The 16856-nt window shown below is 39.9% G+C and overlaps 1 protein-coding gene across 1 annotated transcript in view; it reads left to right on the top strand.

The window, feature by feature from the left end:
• Window positions 1-16856, top strand: part of SLC25A21 (solute carrier family 25 member 21) — a 534134-nt gene that overhangs the window by 299224 nt on the left and 218054 nt on the right. The window contains exon 2 of the mRNA XM_032623187.1: window positions 8591-8639. Coding sequence (XP_032479078.1) covers window positions 8591-8639 — 49 coding nt within the window. The remainder of the gene's footprint in view (window positions 1-8590; window positions 8640-16856) is intronic.

The following is a 16856-nucleotide window of genomic DNA, read 5'->3' as shown; positions in this document are numbered from 1 at the left end:
AATTTGCGACAAGCAGAGTTAAAGAACTACTGGAAATTTAAAACTCTCCATGTACTATACATTTAAAATGATTTGAACCTAATAGGATAGGCAACAGAATTTGTGGTTAGATTTGGGCAACGTTGTGCTGGTAAATGTTTAATTTGGCTGTCTGGAAAACAAACAAATAAACAAAATCTCTGATATGTATAGCCTTTGCCATTTTCCTTAGTGTAAATACTCCCAGCGTGGCCAATTTCAAGCTACGAACGTGATGCTGCTGAATGCATCATTGGGAAGAGAAGCATAGTGTCTGGTCTGTGAGAGCCAGCTTCTGCACAGGGCTGGAGGGGTGGGCAGGGAGGGACTGAGTTCTGTTCCTGAGTCTTGAGACAAATAGAGGGATCCTTCTTTCCAGACAATTCAATAAAAGAAGAAAGGAAGACCAATCCTGTGAAAAGTTATCAAACTTTTGAAGAGACTGGAATTTAATTATTCCAACCACTAAAAAGAAAAGATAATTATGTGATGTGATAGAAGTGCTAATTATTGCTACAGTGGAGATCATATTACAATACATAAATGTATTAAATCATGTTGACACCTTAAGTTTACATAATGTTATATGTCAAATATATTTCAATTAAAAAAAAAATCCTGAGGCAGAGCAAATGTCTTTTCCTTTCTGGTTGATAGACAAGTCCCCAGAATTGGGCAAGTCTTCTGTTGAATTGGAAAGAGAGGTCCTGGTACTTGGCACACATACCATAGATTCCTAATCCCTTCTTCAGCTGCCCTTCTGCATTTTGATAAACTTCCAGTGCTGAAATGCTGGTCAGCTTGAACATTTTTTTCACTCAAGATAAACAAAATGCAATGCAAACTTTTTGTGAATGTATGTATATTATACACACATATAATCTGTAAAACAAGTGATAAGTCTCTTTCTCTTCACATTTCCTTCTCTTTAAAGCATTTTATATATTTCTAAAGATATTTTACCATCTGCCAACCTAATCCACAGCTTATTTTTCCCCTGGTGTTTCTCATTGCATTACTGATTGTGTTAAGGTCCATATATAGCAGTTAACTTTCCATAAAAGACCAACATATCTGAAAATCGGACCATTTACCTAAGTGCACTTGGAGCTTACTTGGGGTCTAATATAAAGTTTAATAACAAAAAAGGATAACTTCCATTGAATTAAAATAGCAAACAACAATTTTAAAATACATTACATTGGGACTTACCTGGCAGTCCAGTGGTTAAGATTCTGTGCTCCCAATGCAGGGGGCACGGGTTCAATCCCTGGTCAGGGAGTTAAGATCCTGCATGCCACATGGCATGGCCAAAAAAAAAATATGTGTGTGTGTATTACACTGAGCTGAAATTGAGTTTAAAAAATATATGCAAACTTTGCTTACAAGTGAAATTTTCATCAGTTTAATAATTTTCAAACTTTCTGTTTCTGCATTCAAAGTATGATTTTAAAAACTCACTGATTTTAAAACTCTGCCTAAACTTTTCTTCCTCCCTTGTACACGCTCTATCTACCATGATTTCTAGACCATAATGTATGCATATGTTTGTAACTAAATGTATTTTCCTAAATTCTTAAATCAATGAGATAATAAACTCTTATGAGAGCAAGAAGTATGCACCAGGAAAATTACTGCACTCCCTTTAGATTCATGCTAGCGGCCATGGCTTAGGGTTAGTTTCTTTAGAAAAATACATGCTAACAGTAAACTTCATGAAAATATTTGCTTCAGAATTTTCAAGGAAGGCTGTGGCTTGCCCAAAAGCATAACATTTAACAACATCTTTCAAGCCTGCCAAATCACATTGCCTATTTAGCCAATTCAGTGTGCATAATATTAATTTACTGTGCCGCAAAGGTAGTGCACTTTAACTATTATTAGGGGAAAGTATAATATATTTGATTTCCATTTATGAGTCTCACATTGCTTGTAATTCAGTAGGGCTACCACATTTTCTGGGCAGGCTATCAAATAGGATGTTGTAATGATTTGCTTGACTAGTAGAGTAGATGAAAAAATATCAGTTCTGTCTGTAGCTGTTCTATTTTTGAATTTCAGATTTACACAGTTTGAAACCATTTATTCCCTCTGTGGTTCTCTTTAAAAAATAAAAAAATTCTTTTATATTGTAAAGAGTCATAGTTTTAAAGAGTTAAACATGTCACACGAAATCAGTTAAGGTAATAGGATAGTGTGAATTTCAGAGAACAAATGAGAAGTCTTAGGTTTAATTTGAAAATGCCAAGGAAGGGGCTATAGTACAATGCAAAAATTTTTGGTTTGATAAAAGGAAAACATAGGTCTTACTTGTAACTGATATCTTGGGGATGCTTGAATGCCTCAATTCTCTGTCTGCACTGCTATTCCTTTGTGTCTTCACGGAGATGTTGAGATGTTCTCTGATTCGTAAAATGTTACTTAATGAAATTATCTTTGGAATAATCCATTCTTTCTACAAACGAACTCATAACATTTCAGTAGACTTACTCCCTATATTAGACATTATCATGGATTCCTTGAATGACTGGGTGAATTCTCTTTGTGTACACTAAATTCTTAAAACTTCATCTTATATGTACCACTGTAAAGGAATCCCATTATTGTGTCAGGTTCATTATTTTATATCATTCCATTTCTTTTTTCAACAAATATTTATTGAGCAACTATTAGGTGTCAGGAATATTCTGGGTACTTAGTGCATATCAGTGGACAATACAGACAAAGATCTCTGCCCTAGTGAAGCTTATATTCTACTGGGAGAGACAGGAAACAATAAACATAAAAAAGAAGTAAATAATGTAGTATGTTAGAAGTCGATAAGTATCATGGAAAAAGGAAAAAGCAGAGCAGCATGAGGATTTTTTTGGTGCTGGGGTGGGGAGGACCGGACCTCTGTGTTAGACTGGTCAGATTACTCGTTGACCATGTGAAGGAAGTTGGCCAAGTAGAATCTGGGGCAGGGGCATTCCAGGCAGAGGAAATGGCTAGCACTAAGGCCAAAAGCTGAGATAATCCTGGCATGTTTGGGAGACAGCAGAGGCCACTGTGGCCAGAGTAGAATCAGTGAGGGGGAGAATAGTAAGAGAGTTAGTTGGTGAGAGAAGTAATGCAGGCCCGGATTATGTATGGTTTTTCTCTGAGTGAGACGGGGAGTCATTGCTGACCAGAGGAATGACATGAAATAACTTACATCTTAAACAGGATCACTTGAGTTGTTGGGTGAGAATAGATGGAAGGAGTCAAAGGTGTATGAAGGGAGACGTGTTAATGAGGTGCTGCAGTTAATCAGCTGAGAAACGGTGACCATGACTTAACCAGAAAGGGGGCGAGGGCACAGGCAATAAAGGAAGTGAGAGATGGTAGAAGTCTGGTTATATTTTGAAGTAGAGCCAATAGATTGGAAGAGGATTTTGAGAGAAAGGAGTCCAGGTTGACTCTAAGGTTGAACAGGTTGGTTTTTGTTTTGGTTTTTTTTGTTTGTTTATTTTGTTTTGTTTTTTATCTTTATTGGAGTATAATTGCTTTACACTGGTATGTTAGTTTCTGCTTTATAACAAAGTGAATCAGTTATACATATACATATGTTCCCATATCTCTTCCCTCTTGCATCTCCCTCCCTCCCATCCTCCCTATCCCACCCCTCCAAGCGGTCACAAAGCACCGAGCTGATCTCCCTGTGCTATGCGACTGCTTCCCACTAGCTATCTACCTTACGTTTGGTAGTGTGTATATGCCCATGCCACTCTCTCGCTCCGTCACAGCTTACCCTTCCCCCTCCCCATATCCTCAAGTCCATTCTCTAGTAGGTCTGTGTCTTTATTCCTGTCTTACCGCTAGATTCTTCATGACATTTTTTTCCCTTAAATTCCATATATGTGTGTTAGCATATGGTATTTGTCTTTCTCTTTCTGACTTACTTCACTCTGTATGACAGACTAGGTCTATCCACCTCATTACAAATAGCTCAATTTCGTTTCTTTTTATGGCTGAGTAATATTCCATTGTATATATGTGCCACATCTTCTTCATCCATTCATCCGATGATGGGCACTTAGGTTGTTTCCATCACCTGGCTGTTGTAAATAGAGCTGCAATGAACATTTTGGTACATGACTCTTTTTGAATTATGGTTTTCTCAGGGTATATGCCCAGTAGTGGGATTGCTGGGTCATATGGTAGTTCTATTTGTAGTTTTATTTATTTATTTATTTATTTATTTTGCGGTACGCGGGCCTCTCACCGTTGTGGCCTCTCCCGTTGCAGAGCACAGGCCCCGGGCGCGCAGGCTCAGCGGCCATGGCTCATGGGCCCAACCACTTCGCGACATGTGGGATCTTCCTGGACCCGGGCACGATCCTGTGTCCCCTGCATCGGCAGGTGGACTCCCAACCACTGCACCACCAGGGAAGCCCTATTTGTAGTTTTTTAAGGAACCTCCATACTGTTCTCCATAGTGGCTGTAACCAGTTCACATTCCCACCAGCAGTGCAAGAGTGTTCCCTTTTCTCCACACCCTCTCCAACATTTATTGTTTCAGATGTTTTGATGATGGCCATTCTGACCGGTGTGAGATGATATCTCATTGTAGTTTTGATTTGCATTTCTCTAATGATTAATGATGTTGAGCATTCTTTCATGTGTTTGTTGGCAGTCTGTATATCTTCTTTGGAGAAATGTCTATTTAGGGCTTCTGCCCATTTTTGGATTGGGTTGTTTGTTTTGTTGTTATTGAGCTGCATGAGCTGCTTATAAATTTTGGAGCTTAATCCTTTGGCAGTTGCTTCATTTGCAAATATTTTCTCCCATTCTGAGGGATGTCTTTTGGTCTTGTTTTTGGTTTCCTTTGCTGTGCAAAAGCTTTTAAGTTTCATTAGGTCCCGTTTGTTTATTTTTGTTTTTTGAGTAGGGGTGTTGGTTAAGGCACTCAGGAGTCCCATTTTAAACATGTGGATTTTTTTTTTTTTTTGGCGTTACGCAGGCCTCTCACTGTTGTGGCCTCTCCTGTTGTGGGGCACAGGCTCCGGAGCGCAGGCTCAGTGGCCATGGCTCACGGGGCCCAGCTGTTCCCCGGCATGTGGGATCTTCCTGGACCCGGGCACGAACCCGTGTCCCCTGCATTGGCAGGCGGACTCTCAACCACTGCGCCACCAGGGAAGCCCCAAACATGTGAATTTTGAGATGTCAAATAGGCAATCAGATATTTGTCTTGACTTTGAAAGGGAAGTCTGGACTGGAAATGTAAATTGGCAAGTTGTTAGCATATAGATGGTAATTAAAACCGTGGGTTGGAATGAGATCACCAAGGGAGTGAGTGTAGATAGAGACCTTCCTGAGTGAATTTCATGTATTTAGCGTTATTTACTCAGTGGGCCGATAAAGTTAAATACTCCCTCTTCTCTAAGAACTCATGGTTTGTATTTGACTACACATTTTCACAAGTGCAGGAGATGCCATTGACATAGACTACAGTGTCTGGAGATGAATATTGCAATGGCCAATATGGGGATGGGGGGAATGGTGTGGAGACACAGTTATATATTTCTCTATATTACTGGCATAGTATGGTGTGATAAATGCTATTCTTGATATATGTAATGGAACTGTAATATAATATTGGTAATATAACTGGTGTATGTCATGGAATTGTAGAGAGAGGAAATGTGAATTGACTCAGTGATAAGAAGTCAGAGTAAATTTAGAAAACTCTGTTCTCAAGTAATTTATCTTAGAACAGATTAATGTATAATAGCATTGTGTATAGTTAAAATCAAAATTAAGACCTGAACTGGGGGCTTCCCTCGTGGCGCAGTGGTTGAGAGTCCGCCTGCCGATGCAGGGGACACGGGTTCGTGCCCCGGTCCGGGAAGATCCCACATGCCGCGGAGCGGCTGGGCCCGTGAGTCATGGCCACTGGGCCTGTGCGTCCGGAGCCTGTGCTCCGCAACGGGAGAGGCCACAGCGGTGAGAGGCCCGCGTACAGCAAAAAAAAAAAAAAGACCTGAACTGAAGGATCACTTGACATTGTCCTTTAATAATCTATATTCAAGTCTACCTTTGGGCACCTAGTTTGTCTTCTGCATTCCCCCATTTTATTGCTAAAAAGGTTACTGAAGCCATTGCAGCACTGTTCATAGGTGAAGGCAGAGGTGGACCAGGAAGGAAGGCACAAGAATGACAACAGCATTCTAGGTTTCTATACTTGAGGATTCTGTTAGGAGTTAGCAGGGGTGGTGTGTCCCTTGGTCAGTCCATCAATGTGGTCCTGTACCTTCCATTGTCTCTTTTCTGTGGCTTAGGTTGTAAAGGGATAGTTTGGAAAAAAAGGGTCTTCTGCTTTACGTTGTAAGCATTCTAAATCTCCAAAGTAACAAAACAACCATCCCATCCACTATCCATTCTGTGAAGTGTGATGCCTTTATTGTGACTTTCTACTCCCAGCTTTAAGGATACCCTTGAGTCCTCCACCAGTGGTTCTAGGCAAAGTAGGTAAAAATTGTAGAAAAGGCTTCCTGGTGAAATATATATATTATCTCTCTCTCTCTCTCTCTCACTCTCTCTCTCTCTCTCTCTCTCTCTCTCTAAAAATTTTTTGCAAGGTATTCACCTTACAGAAATCAGCCTTGTGTCCTAGGATGAATAATCTCAAATATAAAGCACACCCAGGCCACAGCTGAATTAAAATTTTACTTAAAAATTGTAAATATTTGTATTTTCTGTCATTCATTTTATGAGAACCATGGCATAGTTCCTTGAAGACAGTTGACAATTTGACAATAAAAGTAAACTGTTATGCAAGACTAGAATTGGAACAGAACATAAATAGCAACATTTCACACTGTAAATAGCAACACTTAGTTTTATGCATATTGCTGTTCTCTGTTCATTGTTTTCCCTTTACATGTAAGTTTGTTCTCAGTGTATCACTTCTGTGCCCACTTTTGAAATTCTTCATTCTTTCAGGCACCCTTGATGCTGCATCAGGCTATGTCCCAGCACTGAGCACAATACCCTGCATGCACACCCCTCTCAAGAATCATTTGTCAGTCTATTAGGTGTTGAATCATTGGTCACCTTCTCACATTTACATAGCTGCTGAACATCTGGATATGTGATCAACAATATTGCAATTCTGCATTCAAGTACTTCCTGTGCTTTATTTCATATCATATTTGCCAGTATTTCTCCATCCTTGCTTGCTTATTTGGGTTATGTTCAAACTAATGAATAAATGTAGAATAAATTACTGCCAGTTCAGTTCATCTAGAGAATTAGCTGACATAGTGGCATGTGCAGTAACCCTAAGCAGCATTAATTTACTTATTCAACAAATTTTTATTGAGCTGGCTGCCAACTATTGTGCAAAGTGATGGGGATATAAAGGTGAATAAGGCAGGTGGAATCTCTGTCCTTGTGGAGCTTTTAGACAAGAAAACAGTTACAGTGCCATGTAATAACACAAGTCCAGGGTACTATGGGAGCACATCACAGGGTACCTGTATCAGAATTAGGTTCAGGTACGAGTTGGCAGAGAACCCAAATAGCAGTAGTTTAAAGGAAATGAAAATTTTCTTCAACGTGAATGTCTGGAGGTAGACCAGAACTCCATGATGTCACGGACTACTTCTGTCTTGTTGCTGTGCTACGTGTGACCTCCATGCCCAAAATCACTTCATTGTGCAAAATGGCTTCTCCTGCCCTAGGTCAGCATTCCACCAGAAGGAAGTAGGAAAATGAAAGAGAGGAGCAGCCTCCTTAACTTTAAAAGACTTCCTAGAAATTGCTCAAACCACTTGCACTTACCTCCCATTGGCCAGAACTTGGTCACATGTGACCTAGCAGCAAGGAAGGCTGGGAAATATAGTATTTATTCTGAGCAACCAGGAGGAAAAGGGGATGAATACTAGGGGACAACTAACAGTCTCTGCCCCAGGATTTCTGGGAAAATAGTTGCCCAAATTGAGATCTGAAGGTAAGTAGGATTCTCAGAAGAAGTGTATGTGTGTGTATCCTCCCGGGAGGACAACATTCCAAAGAGAAGGAAAAGCTCAGGGAATTGAACACTGAAAAGAAACTGTTCTCCTTGGATGATAGTATTTGTGCTCTTCTTCTAGTTGGGCATTGACTCTTTCAGACTTAGAGGTGCTTGTGACACCGGTACATCCATGCTGTGATGAGAGAGATGGTGAATCTACCAAAGGGGAGAGGGTTGGAGCATCACTGCTTATGTGTTTGCATGTTAATAAATGTGACTGGGAGCAGTGGGAGGGTTAATGGACAGATGATTAGATTGTTGGGAGAACATATTAATAGAAGTGAATATCACTCCTCTGTTTAAAATCTCCGTTTGTGCCAGAGCACTTATAAAGAAGTAATCACTCATGTATCTTGCTCCCATAGAAATAAAATCATGTTATTCATTAGTCTTTTGCTCCTAGCCTCTATTACCTGTCATGTCCAAGGTCCCGAGTTTTTAATTTGAAGATTCATACTTGAGAAACCAATAGGGTCAAGGAAATAAGAACCAGTGTTTACATAAGTGTTTATTGGACTTTTCTTTATCATCTTTCAGGTCTTGTAGAAATTTGCCTGATGCACCCTCTCGATGTGGTGAAAACCAGGTAAGGTTCTGCTTGAACAAGTTTTATTGACTTTGGCTGATATCCAGATTAAGATCTGTCAGAACACTAAATGCTAAAACTTGTCCTAGGCCGGTAGCTTCTCCCAAAAATGGCATTTATATTTACTTCTTAAAGAAAATACTATTTGACAGATAAAATGTAAGCAGTGAAAAGCATTTCTGGATAGGGGTCATCTGAAAGTATATAATATTTTACTGCCTTCACATGACATCCATAAGGTATTATTTGTGACTAAACTGGTAAGCGAGGGAAATTTATCAAAATGATATAAAAACTAAACTCTATCTAGTGAATTATGACAGCCGACTTTCATTTGGCATTGCATGTAACATATATGTTATATAGCATATAACAGATTGCTATTTAATAGTGAGCATTTTGATGAGCATTCTGAGTAAACTTCTTAAATAGTGCTTAAAGAATTTATTCCTACAACTGTTTGCCAATACAAAGTGCCATATTTCCTGGAAAATGCCTTTGCTCTTAAATGCCTTAAAATCAGGACAATGTATTAAATCTGTTTACCAAGAGAAAAAAAAATCTTATGGGTTTTAACATGATCTAGAGCAGTTTTTTAAAAGTTAAATCCATGGCTAAATTACTGAACTCTATTTTTTCATATTAAAAGGTCTGAAAGTATAGTGAAAGTTTCCATTTATTTGCATTGTGTAAAACCCAACACCATACCTAGGCTGGAGCTTAACAGCAAAAAGTGCCATGCAACAGTGATGGTCAAAACAAACCCTTACTGCCACAATTAGGAAATACTCGATGAGTCAGGCTGGTCATTGAAGGGACATGTTGCTTAATTTACCTACAGAGGCAACAGAATCTTAGTTAGGCTGGTTGCTGAAAGCAAGGGAAGGTGTCTGTGACATGCAAATAATATTACATTTCTGATAGAGAGAGAGAAGATGAGAATTTGGCTTCTTTCTTAGCTTGGGAAGCTGTAACAAAATTTCATAGACTGGGTGGCTTAAGCAACAGACATTTATTACAGTTTTGGAGGCTGGGAAGTCCAAGATCAAGGTGCCAGTCAATTTGGTTCTTGTTGAGAGCCCTCTTCCTGACTTGTAGACAGTCACTTTCTTGCTGTATCCTCATGTGGTGTTGGAGAGAGGAAGATCTGATGTCTCTCTTTCTTCTTATAAAGAACACTAATCCCGTCATGGGGCTCTACCCTCATGACCTCATCTAAACCTAATCACCCCACCGCCACCAAAGGCCATCATCTTGGGGGTTAGGGCTTCAATATATGAATTTGGGGGGCCGCAAACATTCAGTCCATAGCAACCTCAAGTCACCAAACCCGAACAGAGAAAGAAGGAAATCCAAAATTATATTCAAATGTAAGGTGGGTGTACTTCCTGGAGCATCTTTTATAGAGAGTTCAGAAACAGAAAGCAAAACTCACTGGCCTTTCCTTCTTAGTTTCCATATTAACCTTCTTTGAAAAGCCAGATTATTGTTAATCTCTCTGAGTAATAAATTGTCTTTTTCATTTAATGGTAATTTCCTAAATTAGTGCAGTGTTCAAATGAGCAAGGAGAAATAAGAATGATTTAAACAAGACCATATTGACATTACGGTTACTCATTCATTCCCTCAATCCTTCATTCATTCATTTAGCAACATGTATTGGGCACCTAGTGCTTGTGGGTTCTAGGTTATCTCTGCCCTCAGAGAGCTCACGATCTGATGAGTTAATAGGAATCTCATCACAATGAATTTCAAAAACGATATCATTTCATGGTACTGGATATGAATCGGATATTTCTTGAAATGGATGTGCCAGGTTACTGGGGCTTTATGTCTTCTTTGTTATATAGATATTTTTACGAAAAGGGCATTCATTGATTAGAATCAGTCACACACCCTTACCTAACTTCAAGGGAGAGGGAAAAGTACAATCCTTCCAGGGACCCTGAAGGAGAAGGGAACTGGATGGTGGATGGTATTTGACCTGCATAACAATAAAAACTGTATTGAATAAAGACTCACAATCATAGAATAAACTGAAAGCCCCAAACTTTTGCAGTTGGCGGAATCAGAAGTAGAATATGCAAGATTGGTAGCATTTATCACTGGGCACTAACACACAGGTGGTAGCGAGAGGACAGGACAGACTAAATTATTGCCGAAATCTTCACTATTATAGTACTGGAGATGACCACGTTTCTAAATAAGAAAAACTGTAAACCATAAAGGATAATTCATGAAACCATGTAGCATTAGTGATTTTAGCAGGTTACTTTCCCTAATGACATCCAAGGGCCTTGGATTCTAAATTGTAGCAGGCATTGCCAAAGTGGGGCATGGGATACACCAGGCCAAACCTCACTTACTTCAGTTTTCTGTGGGCTGTTTTAGCCTCTTCTCGGATATTTTCCTTGAAGAATGGGACAATGAATTAATCTGAGCATGGAAATGGCTTATTTCCCACAACATCGCATGTGTTGGAGTATGGCAGAATCAATAAGTCTAGTCTTTTGGGGTTCTATTTGTACCTAATCCTTTTCTCTGCGGAAGGAAAGAAAATAGATTCTAAAAGTGTACTTCCAGATTCTTTCTTCACAGGAATTTTTCTTTCATCATTTTTTTTTGCACTCTTTAAATTACCGATTCTGTTACACCCGGCTCGAGGGAGAGAGGAGGTGGTGGTGTTACCTAAGCCCAGGCACCAGGACTACCTGGTGAAAGCCAGAACCGCAGTAGATCTGTCGAGTGGTAGCTGGTCTCAGAGGAACTCCAGCCACTACCAGATTTCCTGCCTGAGGCAGACAGGGAGAGGGGAAATCCTCTGGTTTCTCTCTTCTCTCTACCCTTTAGTCTCCGATCAGTGCTCCTATATGCTGAACCCAAGGAAGACTGGGAGGCCCAGCCTGGCAGAGGGCCGTCCCTCTGCATAACAGAACAGAGCAGGACAAGGGAAGAGTGAGAAATGGTCTGAAGACAAACAAACAGAACTGACACACTGTTATTTTAGTGGGATTTGGAGAAAGAGCTGACATAAACATGCATTTTCTTTTTTTTAATTGAGACATAATTGACATATAACATTATATTAGTTTCAGGTGTACAACATAATGATGCAATGTTTGTATATATTGCAAAATGACCACCACAATAAGTCTAGTTAACATCCATCACAGCGCATAGCCACAATTTTCTTTTTCTTGTGATGAAAACTTTTAAGATCTACTCTCTCAGCATCTTTCAAATATACAATATAGTATTATTAACCATAGATTACATCCCCAGGACTTACTTATTTTATAACTGGAAGTTTGTACCTTTTGACCATCTTCATCCATTTTCCCCATCCCCATCCCCTGGCAACTACCAATTTGTACTCAGCATCTATGAGTTTGATTTTTTTTTAGATTCCACATATAAGTGAGATCATACGGGTATTTGTCTATCTCTGCCTGATTTATTTCATTAGCCTAATGCCCTCAAATTCCATCCATGTTGTTGCAAATTTCCTTCTTTTTATGTCTGAATAGCATTCTACTGTATATATATGATATATCACATTTTCTCTATTTATTCATCATCCATTGATGGACACTTAGGTTACAAGCATGCATTTTCAATTCAGCATGTTTAACAGGAACTCACTTTGCATTTTAAAAGATGATTAGAAGTTGTAACTGATAAGAAGTAGCTTATTCTCCTCCATGTAAGTGTGGCTCTAGGGATAGACCTGATGTGAGCATAGGCTAATCACATGACAACAGCCTTGCTCTAAATGTCCCCACCTGATTTTGCAGAGGAGATTTGACTAAGATGCCGTAAACATGGTAGTTAGGTAGAATCAAGGTCTCCTTTGAGATTCTCCCCAGAGACATGCATATACACTGTTTTATAGTTCTGTTTATACACCAAGAACTTTGTGTACAGTTACGGTTGGACCCCCAGTTAAGAACCCCTACCTACAAATGACAAGACTATTCACCTGTATAACTACGAAGACCAAAGGTAGTTTAGTTTCTCACTTTATATCCTCCAGAGATTCATATTAAATAATCAGTAATATCTCATACATCTCTCATATTGTCTCTGTCTCTTTCCCTGTCTCTCTGTCTCTCCCCCTTTCCCTTCAGCTTTCCTTTCCCTACATGGGCTTCATTTTTGGCATGGCTTCTCTCACTTGGCAGCAGGTGGCCTTAGCAGCTTCAAGCTTACATGGTCCTTGGTGTTTATTTGTATTCTCTCTGAGACAGGATTACCTAGTATTTAAGAACCCTGGCTCTAGAGTTAGGCTGCCTGGGTTCAAATTCTGCTTCTTTACCATCCGTGTTACAGCAGCTACAGGGAAGTTACTTAACTTCCCTGTGCCTCAGTCTATCTCATCTTCAAATAGGAATAATGTGGTACCTACATTATTGTAGGAAATAAATAACTATACATATATATATAGTTATATGTATATAGTTATATATATAGTTACATATATAGTATATATATATATATACACACACACACACGCATACATACCTATATATGTATATATATTTATATGAAAGCATGGTGTTTAATACTGTGTCAGCAAAGGAAATGGGAACTACAAAGACAAATGGAGTTTATAAGGTAGTCAGGGAAACATGAGGGAAAATACAAAGTGTGAGAGAGGGGAAGGGTTTAATATGGAGTCAGAAGGTTTCAACTTTCCAAGCCGGAAGACTTGTGTTATGTGAGCACTGCATTTAAATCCTTCCTCAGAAGGGTGTTTGCAACTAGAGAGTCCTTCTGGCTCTGAGGGCAGGAGAGCATCAGTTTCATCTATGTGTTCCTGTTGACATCATTCCACACATCATTTTAGGGCTGTGTGCTGATGTTTTTAGGTAACCCCCGTGGCAAGCACAGTGCCTGGCCTCCAGGAGGTGCCCAGTGAATGCTGTTGAACAAATGAATAAATGAGTATTGGGAAACAATCAGAAATAATAGCCCTATGAGTTCTATGGCCAAATTGGAATGTCTAGAAAATGAGTAATATGCAGCGGTGTTGTCTTCATTGAAAAACTTAAGATTTCATGAAAGAGATGGGAAGTGAGAATCTGTTGAAATAAAAAGGGAGAAATGACTTGATAGGATGGTGGGGAAAAACATTTCAAACTTTTGGTGGAGTTTTGGAGACTGGACTGGGGAAGAGTGAGATGAGAGGGTTTCCAGTAGGCGTGTCAAGATGAAAGTTGCGTGGAATGAACCTGCATACGGCATTGAAGGTACGGAGGCAGCACGAGTGACAAGCTTTGAGATGAAAAGCAAAATGCTGGACTTCATCTAGGACAGCACTGGCTAATTGAAATACAGTGCATGACACATACATAAATTTAGGTTTTCTAATAGCCACAGTTTTTAAAGTAAAAAGAAACTTTTTATACAGTTACTTTTAACAATATATCTCATTTGACTATATCTTATTTGAGCTCGTTTATCTAAAGCATTGTCATAGCAACATGTTAATCAATATAAAAATTATTGAGATATTTTGCATTCTTTTTTTTCATACTCAGTCCTTGAAATCTGATGCCTATTTTACACTTAGAGCACATCTACATACTGATAGTCACATTTCAAACGCTCAATAGCCACATGTGGTTAGTGGTTATGAGATTAGACAACACAAGCCTAGAGTGCAATGGGGAAAGGACTTCTTTAAGGGGAAAGAGAGGTGGTCCAGTGGTTCCTTAGTAAGAAAAATACTCTTGCTTAAAATGGGTTGACAGTTGCAAATAAGCAAGGTCCTAGGTGGGAGGGAATTTTACTACATATGCATTTAATGGTCTGTACTGGTGTGTAGAGAGTGGTATTCAAAACCCCACAGATTTATGAAAGTCACAGTCCAAGGGGGTTTTAGCTTACATCCCCTTCACACTTATTCCCAGGAAGGGAAATGGCTCATTGTGCTTCAGGGAGACGGAATTACTAAATTACTAAGGTGTTCATTCTCTTTGGCCCAGAGTCATTTTTCATAATTTTTTTTTTTTTTTTTTTTTGCGGTACGCGGGCCTCTCACTGTTGTGGCCTCTCCCGCTGTGGAGCACAGGCTCCGGACGCGCAGGCTTAGCGGCCATGGCTCACGGGCCCAGCCGCTCCGCGGCATGTGGGATCCTCCCGGACCGGGGCACGAACCCGTGTCCCCTGCATCGGCAGGCGGACTCTCAACCACTGCGCCACCAGGGAAGCCCCATCATTTTTGTTTCGTTTCATTTTTGAATGGGGCATAAATCAGGTACAAATGAACTAAGTTACCCATCCTGTAAAGACTGAACTTTTAAAAGCCTGTCCTGTCAAAGAGCTGTGAGGCACTCTTTTTGGTGGATGCTGGGGAAGGCGGGGAGAGGTGGGGGTGAGGAGTGTCCTCACAGCTCCTTACAGATGCAGTTATAGGCTGCTGGTGAGTGGACAGGCCAATACATACCTTGGCTTTCATCCTTCCTCACATTAGGACTTAATTTGCACCGAGAAGTCTTACTATACTTCTCTCCAAACATGTTAATTACTGTATGAATTCTAAAGACTCACATGGTTTGAAAATTTGGTATCCACATGTCATTATATAAGTGCTTATCGGGCTTTTACTGAAGCTGTTGAGATTGATTTACACACTCTCTCTCAGTGGCTCCCAAACCCCAGAACTGCTGAATCTGAAACTCTGGGGGTGAGGCCTATGGATATTTACGTGTAACAACCTCCTGGGTGAATCTTAAGCCTGACTGGTCACTGGGTCAGCCTTTGGGAACCATGGCTGAATACCCCATAGGCAGTTCTGTAAAAAGTCTTCATGTAAAGAATTCTTTTGTGTGTGTGTGTTAAACATCTCATTAACCTGTGGTTCTCATTGGGTTTTTTTTTTTCTGTATACCGCTTTGTTAGCAGTGATGGGAAGTGGAAGGGCAGAGGTTTCCCTGCGGAGGTCATTCTGTGGTTTGTGAGAGTGATATGGGAATATATTATCTACAGCCAGAGAAAACACATTCTGTCATACTGAGTGAGGTTACAGGGGCAAAAAAATCAGTGCCAGGCGATGGGAGAGGAGTGAGCGTTGGTTGTTACAGAGGGAACGTAAATGGCTCTGATGGGTAAAAATGATTTAGAGGCATAAGCCCACCACAAACTTTATTAAAAAGAGAAATCTGAGGACAGGCTATGGTGAGAGGCTGCTTTGTGGGGAGCCCAGCAGAGAGCGAGGACCTGGAGCTGGGGAGCATCCACAGGCTCCCTTTACAGGGGGAGGGGAGCACAGCAGTGAATTTGAAAACGAACACTTTAGAGGTTGGAGAGGGGACATTGAGCAGCCATTGGGGCCAACAGAACAGCAGGGTGGAAACAAGGAACGAAACTTTTTTTTTCCCCCTAGTAGATCCTTTAAAAAGAAAAGAAAAGGAAACAAATCCTTTTATAATGGGGAGAGAACAGTGGGAAAAGTTCAGGATGGAGTATAAAGTCAAGGCAGTAGAGTCTATAGGATTAAAAACATTACAGAGCAGCTGAGAGGGTTATTTCCATATGTTAACGATTTGTCCGTGGTATAAAACATTGAGATCACATTCAGGGTTAGACCATGGTTATGCCTGATTTCTCACCGTGCATAGAAATCCAGGGCTAGACCACTGTCATGGCTTGTTTCTAACCATGGAGAGAATGTGACTGAAGTAAAGCAAGCAAGGAGTAGAACCACATTTTTATAAACTATATTTTTGTTGCCTCTTTGTCATTTAGCTGAATCAATCAGTGGCAACTCATAATAGTATGAAATGGTTACAGAATCCCAAAAAACGTTGGTGTAACTTCAACTTTGCTTTTGAAGTTGCATGACCATATCTGGGTTTCTCTGGGATTTGTTTTATTTAATTGAAATGTCTTTCTGTACTTACTGAGCCAAAGCAAGGAAATCCTGGGTGGTGGGCACACTGCAGCTCTGCATTGATTGAGTATGTCATTCTTTCCATGTAGTCATCATTAAAGATTTTATTTATTAACATAATCAAATAAAAATGGTGCACAGGATGGATAATATATTTGGAAGGGGTAGAGGTGACAATTAACTATGCTCTCCTTGGCATGTTGTAGGGCTGCAGTGAATATGTGTTAAGTGAATAAATGTGTGCTTTAAAATGCCATTTGCTCCCACCTAAGTTCTTTATTACAAATTAAATTTGTCATTGCCAATGAGTTCATGCAAACTTT

Source organism: Phocoena sinus, chromosome 2, assembly GCF_008692025.1.
Source record: "Phocoena sinus isolate mPhoSin1 chromosome 2, mPhoSin1.pri, whole genome shotgun sequence".
Classification (NCBI taxonomy): Eukaryota; Metazoa; Chordata; class Mammalia; order Artiodactyla; family Phocoenidae; genus Phocoena; species Phocoena sinus.
The sequence above is the reverse complement of the archived record's forward strand: the minus strand, read 5'-3'. Positions and strand labels throughout refer to the sequence as shown.